Raw genomic sequence first — 12,966 nt, 5'->3', positions numbered from 1 at the left:
ATGTTTCCCATACTTCTCATTCGTATATGTTGAAACAGAGAAGCACAGATTTTTATACTACCCACTTGATGAAAAATATTTTCAGGTAAAGCCATGGTTAGAGTAGAATAGGCTTTTGTCTCTATCTCTAATGCTTTCTTCTCTTCCTATGAGTATTGAGATATAGCTTTAGGTCTGAATCTGATAGTCTCATCCCCAATCATAGGAACGGTATAAACTTCATCTAAACAATATGAGCAGTCATGATGAACTGATCCTAGATGAGCACGAAACCGAGGTTCCCATTTGGCAAAGTCACTAAACTTCATCAATCTTGGACATTTCGAATGTGAACCTATCTCGGTATCAAGTTGCAACATTTGTTGCATTAACATATTCTGTGAGGCTAATGCATACATACCTGCCATTTTTGACAAATGTCAAAATATAAGGATAACTTGTGAAGAATAAGGTTAACGAATGGTGAACAGTGAATGTAACGAACTGTAAACAGTTTTAGCGAACTGTGAACAGTGATCAACGAATCAAATCTTAACAAAGTTAAAATTTACCAGGTAACGAATTAGAACTTGATGATTAACGAATCCAATGGTCAACGAATGATTAAGCGAATTGACCTAGCGAATCACACGAACTAGTTTAGCGAATTAGAGTATTTTCTGTAACGAATCACTAAGATAAGCTTAGCGAAATAAGATGACGAACTAGCTACAGTTGATAGCGAATCAAACTATAGCGAATCAGGTTGTTACAACGGTTTGTAACAAACTCTGACACCGAATGCCACGTGACAAAGGTTGTTATGACACAAATTCCAAGGTGAACACGTATAACACGAATTAGTTAACATGAATCACAAATTAAGTGACACGAATCAAATATTGATGCGAGCTGGTTAACGAATTAGCTATAACTCATAGCGAATTGACCAGATCAGTTAACGAATCAAGGTGAATTTGATAACGAATTAAGAAAAATACTCAGCGAACTAGAAGCATATTCAAGTCTTCAAATCTTCAAAGAAGATTTCCAGAAATCTGGAAATGAAGAACATGAAACCCAGAAACTCAAATTCGTAATAATACCTCAATTTGTAACCAAATTGCACAAATAAAGTACCAAAACATTCGTCATTACCACACTAAACCAAATCCACTATTCTCGCAACTGATTAACCCGAATCACACGTCCAATTAAACCATAATCAAAACTCTGTTTCGGCCACGAACCAGAATCAATACCAATTCAATTCAAAACCAAAACAAACTCCAATTCCGATTATCCGAACCTTACCCTATACCTTAACCACCTCAAATCCAATCCAAACATTCCATAATTCAACCAATTCAAGCTCAAATTGAAGCAAATTTAAACTGTATTCAAACTTAAACCAGAAACAACATTAATAAACTTAATAATATCTATAATCACTCAAATCAAGCGTAAACAAGAGCACCGAAAGCTCTGATACCACTTGTTTGAACCTTGGATCAATCCTTTAAACAATAAACAGATATCGGATCTGTGTAAATACGATTAATCCTTAACTCGGATCTAGCTCATAGTTACGTTTGATTATATGTTATAGGTGTATATATTATCAGTATTAGTATGTGTATGTATGTATGTATAATATTAAGATGAAGGTCGAGAGAGATTTTGATAGAACTTCGTTAATTAACTCTCAAAAACTTAAATAACTCGTGAACAGTGTTCACATATAAATAGAAAACGGACCTAGTTCGTTAACATCCCCTAACGAACTAGAGTCCGCTTCGTTACATACATAAAACTAAATAACTTAGCGAATCGCCTCTTGATTCGTTAAACATCCTTAACGAACAAGAGGGAAATAGCTTAGATCTAGTTCGCTAAACACCCTTAGCGAACTAGACAGTTACATTAGCGAACTACAATATAACTTAATTGTTTATTACATTAAACAAAACGACAAATACATTTAACGATAATTACAAAGACTCAAGACGCAAAATCGTGCACTAACATAATGCCATGGCCAATGCCCTTGTTTATGCAATTGAAGACTTTTTTTAGCTGAATTGATGATGGGACTGATTTTAAAATGCAAGGATTTGGTCTAGGTTCAAAGTATAAGTTTAAACGACTCAAAAGACAGAGAAATGGGCGGAAGTTAGCCAAACGGATGACTAGCCGATGAAAAACCTCGTTTTCGCGTAACTGACATAACGTCTACTTTTGTGAAGGGCTTAGGCCAAAGCCTTCGTGTGTCGCGACCCAAATGGGTTGCAGCTGTTCTTAAGAATTGTCTTGTGTCGCAAAGGATCCTTGTTGGATCCGTCACTTGTCATGACCCAAAATCAAGTGGGCATAAACCCTAGGATTTTCGTGTGTCGTGACGAACTGAAAAGTTTGGAAATTGACATGTTTAGTCCCTAAACTTTGATTAAATACGTATAGAGCTTGAAATAGAAAAACTAATAATTGTGATTTGAGATTGTAACATGAAATAACATAAATAGTTAAAAACCAAGGATAAAAAACATAACGTCTCAATACTTTATTGAAAATTGATAATTCAGATTATATCGAAATTCAAAACGGGTCAAGTTTTCGAAATAGAAAATTGACAAATGTCACAAATAGTAGTCCCATGTGAAAATTGTTGGACTTTATGATGCCGAAAGTCAACTCAATTGTCTTCATGTTGGGTGAAATAGGTGTAGGTTCTCGATCTAGAAAAAAAAATCCCATACTTTACAAACCTCCCTGATAAACATTTGTATATGATCTTCGAAAAAACTATATTCTAATCTTGATCAGGAATCTTTTGGTCTAAATTGTCATCGTTTTCTTGATAATCAAAATTCAAGTACACTTGAAACTTCAACTCTTATCGTGGTTAAGAATCTATAATGAAATCTATTCCCTTACAAACCTCCCTGATAAACATTTGTATATGATCTTCGAAAAACTATATTCTAATCTTGATCAGGAATCTTTTGGTCTAAATTGTCATCATTTTCTTGATATTCAAAATTATGTACACTTGAAACTTCAACTCTTATCGTGGTTAAAATCTATAATGAAATCTATTCCCTTACACCTGATATGTTGTTTAACCATTTTAGGCATTTGGAGTCAAACTTCAACTCTTACCGTGGTTAAGAAGGTGTAGTTTTTTTGTTCTAAATCCAAGTTGGGATCTCAGGTTATAGTCTTAAGGACCAACAAATATGCTACATTAACATGTGAATTAAGAACATGGTCGCTTCGAATGGAATTGTGGGGCACGCAAATCCTAGAGCTCTTGCGGAACCAGGCTAGTGTTCCATTACCACAACAGACACGACAATGAAGGGTTAACCATACTACGAAGAATATTGAGTGAAGTGGTACTAACGTCAACATAAAAAGGGGTTACTAATTGTTAGGGGACCAAGTATACTTCATAAAGGAGGGTCTCATTAGTTCATAATTTTTCCGAATAGATGAATTGGTCTCTGGCCGGTTCCGCCATCCCGATCAATGAATCATTCGAATTCTTTCAAATGGAACACCTACTTCTACAATACATGGCCACTACAATTGTGTCTTGACACGTGAATGGATGGATCGATATCCAATCAATTCATGTGGAGGATTGTTGAAATATCGGTGAACATGAGACCCTTCATGCCTATCGTGTGACTATGTTTAGTCCCTTTTGATATTAAACTCTTAATGTCCAAAATGAGATTAGGCTACTCTTAATGTCCATAATTGAGATCAGACTCTTTTATGAACCCTCGGTTTTGCATAAATAGAAGGCTTTTGTGCCTTGTTTTCAACATGAAAATCTTGGACCAAAAGAAGAAAAGTTAACAACTGATCTACATGTTTCAGAAACCACACACACAAGAATTTCCAGCATTTTTCTACCCTCTACACTCTCGTTTCAGATACTGTTTCGGAGGTGCGAATATTGTTTAAGGGAAGTGAGTTGAACATGTTGCCTCAGCAAAAACTTTAACCTCTTGTTTATTTAATCTCTTGGCAACAGATGACCATGTTGAAAAAAAAAAGGTTGGATGTATTCTTCTTTGCCAAATATGCATTTCATATTCATACTTGTTTTGTAAACATTTTGTACTATGTAATTTCCTACAGACTATCTATCACACAATAAAGATGATCAAAGCAGGTTCGTTGCAGCTACTACTAAACTTATCATCCAAAAGGCTGATCATTTGAATCAGAACATGTTTTACCAGACATAAGAAATTGATCACCTGCTATATGCAAAATAGAAACACAAAGATTTACTTTAAAAGCATCAAAACTTAAATTTACCGGTTCTGACTCTACATAATGATATATAAATTTAAACACTAAACAATATTACTCAACAGGGAGCACCAAAATTTACAAACTTTAATCATCCAGACTTCATTTGCTTTGTATGATCAAGTTCAGAAAACCATAAAGCTTTAACCTTTATAAAGCCCAAAAAGCTTCTGATATCTATAATAAACACATAAATCAAGAAAGACAAAAATGATAGCTCAAACTCACTTTCACAACTGCAAAATTCAAGACGAAAGACGATCGGAATCAACCCATTTCCAGTAATGTTTCTTGCAAGAAACCGCAAATTTGGACCCTTCTTTCTCATACTCGTCCTCTTCTTCCGTACAAAACTCGGAATCAGGCAAACCATCAACAAACGCATCGACTGTATGTAAAACATAGCAAGCAGGCAATCCAGGGTATGACACAGACACCCTTTCTTCCACTCTACTCGAATACGAATTCGGCACAATTCTCACAAATTGTTCATCTTCTTTATTTTCCCTAATTATGGAACCAAGCTCTTCCTTTACGGCTCGCACCACCGCAGCTTCCACGGTTTCCCCAGGCTTCATTTTCTCGGATAACGGTCTCGACCGGTTTCGAACATCCCCGCTAGACAACTCCTGGTGCGATTCGATCAAAATTCGGTTTTGGGAATCCCGAACACGCACGACAACCACTTCGACGGTGCGGACGGGCGGCGTGGAGTCGGCGAGAGAGGTTTCACCTTCTTCGAGCTCGAGCCAGAGGTTGTGGATGTTTTTGGTGCCGGGTGTGGTGCCCCAAGCGGCGAAGGAGTCGGCGGCGAGGCGTGGGCGGAGCCAATCGGAGAGTGATTGCGGCGTGGCGAAGCGGTGGCGGTTGATGGAAGAGGTTTTGGCTGCGGCGGCGGTTAAGGGCATGATGGGGAATTTGAATTTGAATTTGAAGAATCTGCGGTTGGGGTTAGGGTTAAGGTTTAGGGATTTGGGGGAAGAGTAGAGGACGAATAAGGAGAAGATGAGATCGGAGAGTGAGGGTTTTGTGACTGAAGACGGCGGCGGTGGTTGTGGTGGAGACATTGATTACTTCGCCGGAAGAAGAAAGTTTGGTACGGCCATCGGAATCGGAAAGAGTGGTTATTTTGTGATTGATTGGGTTTGGTTATTATGTATGTGAGTCTAACGGTTTTGTGGAAATAAATTGATTGGTTGCGAGCAACGCCGCGTCACAATGTCCATACTATGAGATCATATAATTTCCTTGTTATTTCATTTAACAAACATATAATAATAATAATAATAATAATAATATGTAAATTTTGTATGAAATTGTGCATGCATAAAATAACTATAGATGCATGTTGATACAACAAATAATGGGACAAGGTATCGGTTTTTGTAGGGGTATGGTATTAAACCCGGTTTACAATCCTAAATTTATTATATTTGGTTTGTTTTATTATATGGGCTAATACATTTGTTATTGGGCTGAGGAGGTTTGTGGAGGTAGCCCTAATTGGGCTAGGCCCATTAGGGTATCATGATGGTGGCCATGAGACTCTATATAAGGAGGTCTTCACCTCCTTATCATGGGGTCATGCTCAGTAGGTGCCACCACCAGTTTTTGTGTCTGTGAACAAGAGATCTTCAAGATCATCTTAGCGGTCACCTCCACACCCCCAAAACGCCACTGCAGATTACGAGCAGCCGGAGGAGAGGATCAGCAGACCAGGATGCGGTTCATTCATCTCGAAATCCGTGGAAGCTCCGTCATGGGTCAGGTCAGATTCCATTTCGTGCTTCGACATTGGCGCCATCCGTGGGACGGCAATGAACCACAATGGCCTCTCTTCTCGGCCCTCCGATCCGTTCATCAAAATCTCAGGAAGTACCACCGAGCTCTTGGGGAAAACCCTTAGATCTATGTTTTCAGATCTGGAAAATACTCCCAGATCTGGAAGATGCAGGAGGAAACCACCAAGCTTTTGGGGAAAATCCTTAGATCTGTGTTTTCAGATCTGGAAAATACCTCCAGATCTGGAAGAAACAGGAAGAAAACAACGAGCTTTTGGGGAAAACCCTCAGATCTGGGTTTTCAGATCTGGGTTCGTCCGAGCAGCAGCCACACCTCATATTCATAGGTTTATAAACCCTATCAGATCTGTTGGTTTTACATAAAACCTACCTGTTGTGGATGTTCAAAACCTTTGGGTCGCGCGCGCGCCCAGACAATTACTCTGCGCCACAGCGGGTCGCGCGCGCGCGCCCAGACATGAAGGCAGAGCATGCTCAAGCAATAAGCATGCTCCAGCAGCAAGCATGCTCAAGCATCAAGCATGCTCAAGCAGCAAGCATGCTCAAGCATCAAGCATGCTCAAGCAATAAGCATGCTCAAGCAGCAAGCATGCTCAAGCATCAAGCATGCTCAAGCATCAAGCATGCTCAAGCAATAAGCATGCTCCAGCAATAAGCATGCTCAAGCATCAAGCATGCTCAAGCAATAAGCATGCTCAAGCAGCAAGCATGCTCAAGCATCAAGCATGCTCAAGCAATAAGCATGCTCGAGCAGCAAGCATACTCAAGCATCAAGCATGCTCCAGCAGCGAGCATGCTCAAGCATCAAGCATGCTCAAGCAATAAGCACGCTCCAGCAGCAAGCATGCTCAAGCATCAAGCATGCTCAAGCAGCAAGCATGCTCAAGCATCAAGCATGCTCAAGCAATAAGCATGCTCAAGCATCAAGCATGCTCCAGCAATAAGCATGCTCAAGCAGCAAGCATGCTCGAGCATCAAGCATGCTCAAGCAGCAAGCATGCTCAAGCATAAAGCATGCTCAAGCAATAAGCATGCTCAAGCAGCAAGCATGCTCAAGCATCAAGCATGCTCAAGCAGAAAGCATGCTCAAGCATCAAGCATGCTCAAGCAATAAGCATGCTCCAGCAGCAAGCATGCTCCAGCATCAAGCATGCTCAAGCAGCAAGCATGCTCAAGCATCAAGCATGCTCAAGCAATAAGCATGCTCAAGCAGCAAGCATGCTCAAGCATCAAGCATGCTCGAGCAGCAAGCATGCTCAAGCAATAAGCATGCTCCAGCAGCAAGCATCCACAGCGGGTCGCGCGCGCGCGCCCAGGCAATTACTCTGCGCCTCAGCGGGTCGCGCGCGCGCCCAGGCAATTACTCTGCGCCACAGCGGGTCGCGCGCGCGCGCCCAGGCAATTACTCTGCGCCTCAGCGGGTCGCGCGCGCGCGCCCAGACATGAAGGCAGAGCATGCTCAAGCAATAAGCATGCTCAAGCAGCAAGCTTGCTCAAGCATCAAGTATGCTCAAGCAGCAAGCATGCTCAAGCAATAAGCATGCTCCAGCAGCAAGCATGCTCAAGCATCAAGCATGCTCCAGCAGCGAGCATGCTCAAGCATCAAGCATGCTCAAGCAATAAGCATGCTCCAGCAGCAAGCATGCTCAAACATCAAGCATGCTCAAGCAGCAAGCATGCTCGAGCAGCAAGCATGCTCAAGCAATAAGCATGCTCAAGCATCAAGCATGCTCCAGCAATAAGCATGCTCAAGCAGCAAGCATGTTCAAGCATCAAGCATGCTCAAGCAGCAAGCATGCTCAAGCATCAAGCATGCTCAAGCAGCAAGCATGCTCAAGCATCAAGCATGCTCGAGCAGCAAGCATGCTCAAGCATCAAGAATGCTCAAGCAATAAGCATGCTCAAGCAGCAAGCATCAACAGCGGGTCGCGCGCGCGCGCCCAGGCAATTACTCTGCGCCTCAGCGGGTCGCGCGCGCGCCCAGGCAATTACTCTGCGCCACAGCGGGTCGCGCGCGAGCCCAGGCAATTACTCTGCGCCACAGCTGGTCGCGCGCGCGCGCCCAGGCAATTACTCTGCGCCTCAGCGGGTCGCGCGCGCGCGCCCAAGCAATTACTCTGCGCCTCAGCGGGTCGCGCGCGCGCCCAGGCAATTACTCTGCGCCACAGCGGGTCGCGCGCGCGCGCCCAGGCAATTACTCTGCGCCTCAGCGGGTCGCGCGCGCGCGCCCAGACATGAAGGCAGAGCATGCTCAAGCAATAAGCATGCTCAAGCAGCAAGCATGCTCAAGCATCAAGCACGCTCAAGCAGCAAGCATGCTCAAGCAATAAGCATGCTCCAGCAGCAAGCATGCTCAAGCATCAAGCATGCTCCAGCAGCGAGCATGCTCAAGCATCAAGCATGCTCAAGCAATAAGCATGCTCCAGCAGCAAGCATGCTCAAGCATCAAGCATGCTCAAGCAGCAAGCATGCTCAAGCATCAAGCATGCTCAAGCAATAAGCATGCTCAAGCATCAAGCATGCTCAAGCAATAAGCATGCTCAAGCAGCAAGCATGCTCAAGCATCAAGCATGCTCAAGCAGCAAGCATGCTCAAGCATCAAGCATGCTCGAGCAGCAAGCATGCTCAAGCATCAAGCATGCTCCAGCAGCAAGCATGCTCAAGCATCAAGCATGCTCAAGCAATAAGCATGCTCCAGCAGCAAGCATCAACAGTTGGTCGCAGCGCGCGCGCCCAGGCAATTACTCTGCGCCTCAGCGGGTCGCGCGCGCGCCCAGGCAATTACTCTGCGCCACAGCGGGTCGCGCGCGCGCCCAGGCAATTACTCTGCGCCTCAGCGGGTCGCGCGCGCGCCCAGACAATTACTCTGCGCCTCAGCGGGTCGCGCTGCGCGCGCCCCAGGCAATTACTCTGCGCCGCAGCGGGTCGCGCGCGCGCCCAGGCAATTACTCTGCGCCTCAGCGCGTCGCGCGCGCGCGCCCAGACATGAAGGCAGAGCATGCTCAAGCAATAAGCATGCTCAAGCAGCAAGCATGCTCAAGCATCAAGCATGCTCAAGCAGCAAGCATGCTCAAGCATCAAGCATGCTCAAGCAATAAGCATGCTCAAGCAGCAAGCATGCTCAAGCATCAAGCATGCTCAAGCAGCAAGCATGCTCAAGCATCAAGCATGCTCAAGCAGCAAGCATGCTCAAGCATCAAGCATGCTCAAGCAATAAGCATGCTCTAGCATCAAGCATGCTGAAGCAATAAGCATGCTCAAGCAGCAAGCATGCTCAAGCATCAAGCATGCTCAAGCAGCAAGCATGCTCAAGCATCAAGCATGCTCAAGCAATAAGCATGCTCAAGCAGCAAGCATGCTCAAGCATCAAGCTTGCTCAAGCAGCAAGCATGCTCAAGCATCAAGCATGCTCAAGCAATAAGCATGCTCAAGCAGCAAGCATGCTCAAGCATCAAGCATGCTCAAGCATCAAGTACGCTCACGCATATCACATGCTCACGCGTAACGCATGCTCACACATCACAGATGCTCACGCATTCAAAATCTTTAGATTACGCGTCCCACCGCGGATCAACTTCGGGTTCCGCATGCGCGCTCCCGGCGATCACTTCGCCACAGCAGTTTTACATTCGCGCCACCGCATACAAGTTTTCGCATACATGTTTCGCACTTCCTTTTACTAATTTGAGCAATATGACAACATTATATTGACATCAAATTAAAAAGAAAGCAAAGTAAAACATACGTGCGTGAGCTCCAAGCTCAAACGCGTTGACGAGTCTTAACTCTAAAACGTCAGGGCCTTAGCCCAAAAATATGAGACTTAGCTCAAACTTAAAGGTTGGGAATCCTCACAATTTCCCATACGGCTCCGCGCCATAGGCTGGGAATCCTCACAATTTCCCATACGGCTCCGCGCCATAGGCTGGGAATCCTCACAATTTCCCATACGGCTCCGCGCCATAGGCTGGGAATCCTCATAATTTCCCATACGGCTCCGCGCCATAGGCTGGGTATCCTCACAATTTCCCATACGGCTCCGCGCCATAGGCTGGGAATCCTCACAATTTCCCATACGGCTCCGCGCCATACTTAAAGGTTGGGAATCCTCAATTTCCCATACGGCTCCCCGCCATACTTGAAGGTTGGGAATCCTCATAAACCCGTCGGCCACGCGCCAGCTTTTATTATCATTACTTTCATTGCCCGTAAGACGCCCCGCGCGCAGGTTTCCATTATTATTACAGCCCGTAAGACGCCCCGCGCGCAGGTTTACATTATTATTACAGCCGTAAGACGCTTCGCGCGCAGGCTACTGTTATTATTACAGCCCGTAAGACGCTTCGCGCGCAGGCTACTATTATTATTAACAGCCCGTAAGACGCCCCGCGCGCAGGTTTCCATTATTATTTTCAGCTCGTAAGACGCCTCTCGCGCGCAGGCTTTATTATTTTCAGCTCGTAAGACGCCTCTCGCGCGCAGGCTTTATTATTTTCAGCTCGTAAGACGCCTCTCGCGCGCAGGCTTTATTATTTTCAGCTCGTAAGACGCCTCTCGCGCGCAGGCTTTATTATTTTCAGCTCGTAAGACGCCTCTCGCGCGCAGGCTTTATTATTTTCAGCTCGTAAGACGCCTCTCGCGCGCAGGCTTTATTATTTTCAGCTCGTAAGACGCCTCTCGCGCGCAGGCTTTATTATTTTCAGCTCGAAAGACGCCTCTCGCGCGCAGGCTTTATTATTTTTAGCTCGTAAGACGCCTCTCGCGCGCAGGCTTTATTATCCTTATAACTCGACACCACCATTATCTTAAGGATCACAACGCGTCACCATCATGGACAAAATCTCCCAGACTCAAGACAATAAAGATAAGGCCGAATAAAAGGGAAAAAACCGCCCTAACACCTTATAAAGTCCAACGCTCCACCAAAGCGCTTGCGCGCCCAGGAGCAACGCTGGACTTGGGGGGGCTTGTAGGGGTATGGTATTAAACCCGGTTTACAATCCTAAATTTATTATATTTGGTTTGTTTTATTATATGGGCTAATACATTTGTTATTGGGCTGAGGAGGTTAGTGGAGGTAGCCCTAATTGGGCTAGGCCCATTAGGGTATCATGATGGTGGCCATGAGACTCTATATAAGGAGGTCTTCACCTCCTTATCATGGGGTCATGCTCAGTAGGTGCCACCACCAGTTTTTGTGTCTGTGAACAAGAGATCTTCAAGATCATCTTAGCGGTCACCTCCACACCCCCAAAACGCCACTGCAGATCGCGAGCAGCCGGAGGAGAGGATCAGCAGACCAGGATGCGGTTCATTCATCTCGAAATCCGTGGAAGCTCCGTCATGGGTCAGGTCAGATTCCATTTCGTGCTTCGACAGTTTTCATAAGGAGTTTGAGACTTAAAAGATTCTGTAAAACAAACACAAACGTTAGCATGCTGTGGGATGAACTCTCATGCAATCTACTTTCTGGTTTGAGAATAAGTTAGTTGTTCTCAGGTGAAGGTAAGTATGATATGAGAGAACAAGTATATGATACAAACTGAGGTGCTAGCTAAAGCACATTTTTATAGCGTGGGGGAAGCTAAACTTGGTTAGCTCGTCGAGTGCATAAAAGGTTTGAAGAGGTATCGCATGAAGACTTACCCTTTTGGTGACGCGATGGGCTTTATTCGCTGGACAATAGGTAACCCTCTTTTCCACCATGTGCTACTGTAGTGCATGTCTACGAGTTCGACTCATTGAATTCATGGCATACTATATATTTCGTGTTAAGGAAATGCCATTTGACTTTCTGGAGCATTTAAGCCTTGAAAGTAGCAAGGTATCCTAATTGACGGGTTTTGAAGCTTTGGCTTTTGGTGGTGTACCAACCTACGTCATCAATTCATATATAAAATATATAAACATGATAATAAATAGACGAGTCGTTAAGATCAAGTATTGGCGAGCTTAGGTTTTTTGAAAGAGAGCACAAACTCAAACCTTTTTTTAAGTTAAACGAGTCTAGATTAACTATCGGTGAGCTTTTGGCTTGATTGGGCTTATTTATCTTGCAACTATAGTGTACATAAGTCGAGGTGAGTCCATAAAAATATACGATAATATGGTTTTATTGTATAAACTCATCAATGGTTCTAATTTGTTTGCCCAATTCCGTCATGATCAAAATTCTAGTTAGTAAGATTTGTAAAAACATGTGATACTGTGATGTAACACGTATGAATCCTGCTTTAAAATTTCTATTCACAACCACCATAAAGTTATCAACAGTTTTTAAAGTTAGACAAAGTTGAGGATTATCTAACGTTAGGTTAAATGTTTGGTAGTTATGCTTATGCGTCCTTAATTATTGTTACACCCCGTTTGTGAATGATAATAAAATATTTGAAATTTATATTTCAAATATTAGTAGACAAGTGAGTAATAAATAAAACCACGCGTTAAAATATACAGGTTTAAACGAGTTTTCAGAACCATCTAATATCGTATAAAACAAAAACTAGTTAATAAGAATTATTATTATATTATAGAGTTTGTTCAAAATTAAGTGGTGGTGACATCATGCAATGTCACGTTACAAGATGCACACATAATACATAAATTGAATGGCTTGTCATTAGATCAATTTATAGGGATTAAAATTGGAAGATTGTAAATTCCCTAGACTAAGGAATCGTACATGGCATGCTTATATGTTATATTTTATATTAATATCTTGGTGATGAAGTTTTCTTGTTAGATAAGAATTCTTAATGGGTAAGGAAGAATCTTTGTCCATATATATATTGTTCTCTGTATGAAAGTTTATAAACCAAAAATAATAATCTAAGTGGAGAGCATATGGTTAAAATAACAA

At 43.2% G+C, this 12,966-nt stretch overlaps 1 protein-coding gene across 1 annotated transcript; it reads right to left on the bottom strand.

The window, feature by feature from the left end:
• Positions 1-4,337: 4,337 nt before the first annotated feature.
• On the bottom strand, positions 4,338-5,372 carry LOC143615524 (uncharacterized). Its single transcript, XM_077088630.1, has one exon. The coding sequence runs from the start codon at positions 5,370-5,372 to the stop codon at positions 4,551-4,553; it is 822 nt and encodes a 273-aa protein (XP_076944745.1). The 3' UTR covers positions 4,338-4,550.
• Between the last annotated feature and the right edge of the window lie 7,594 nt (positions 5,373-12,966).

This window comes from Bidens hawaiensis, unplaced genomic scaffold (genome assembly GCF_021521415.1).
Source record: "Bidens hawaiensis isolate Kalapana, Puna unplaced genomic scaffold, B.hawaiensis_p1.1 tig00043478_1, whole genome shotgun sequence".
Lineage (NCBI taxonomy): Eukaryota > Viridiplantae > Streptophyta > Magnoliopsida > Asterales > Asteraceae > Bidens > Bidens hawaiensis.
This window is presented reverse-complemented; position numbering and strand designations above follow the sequence as displayed.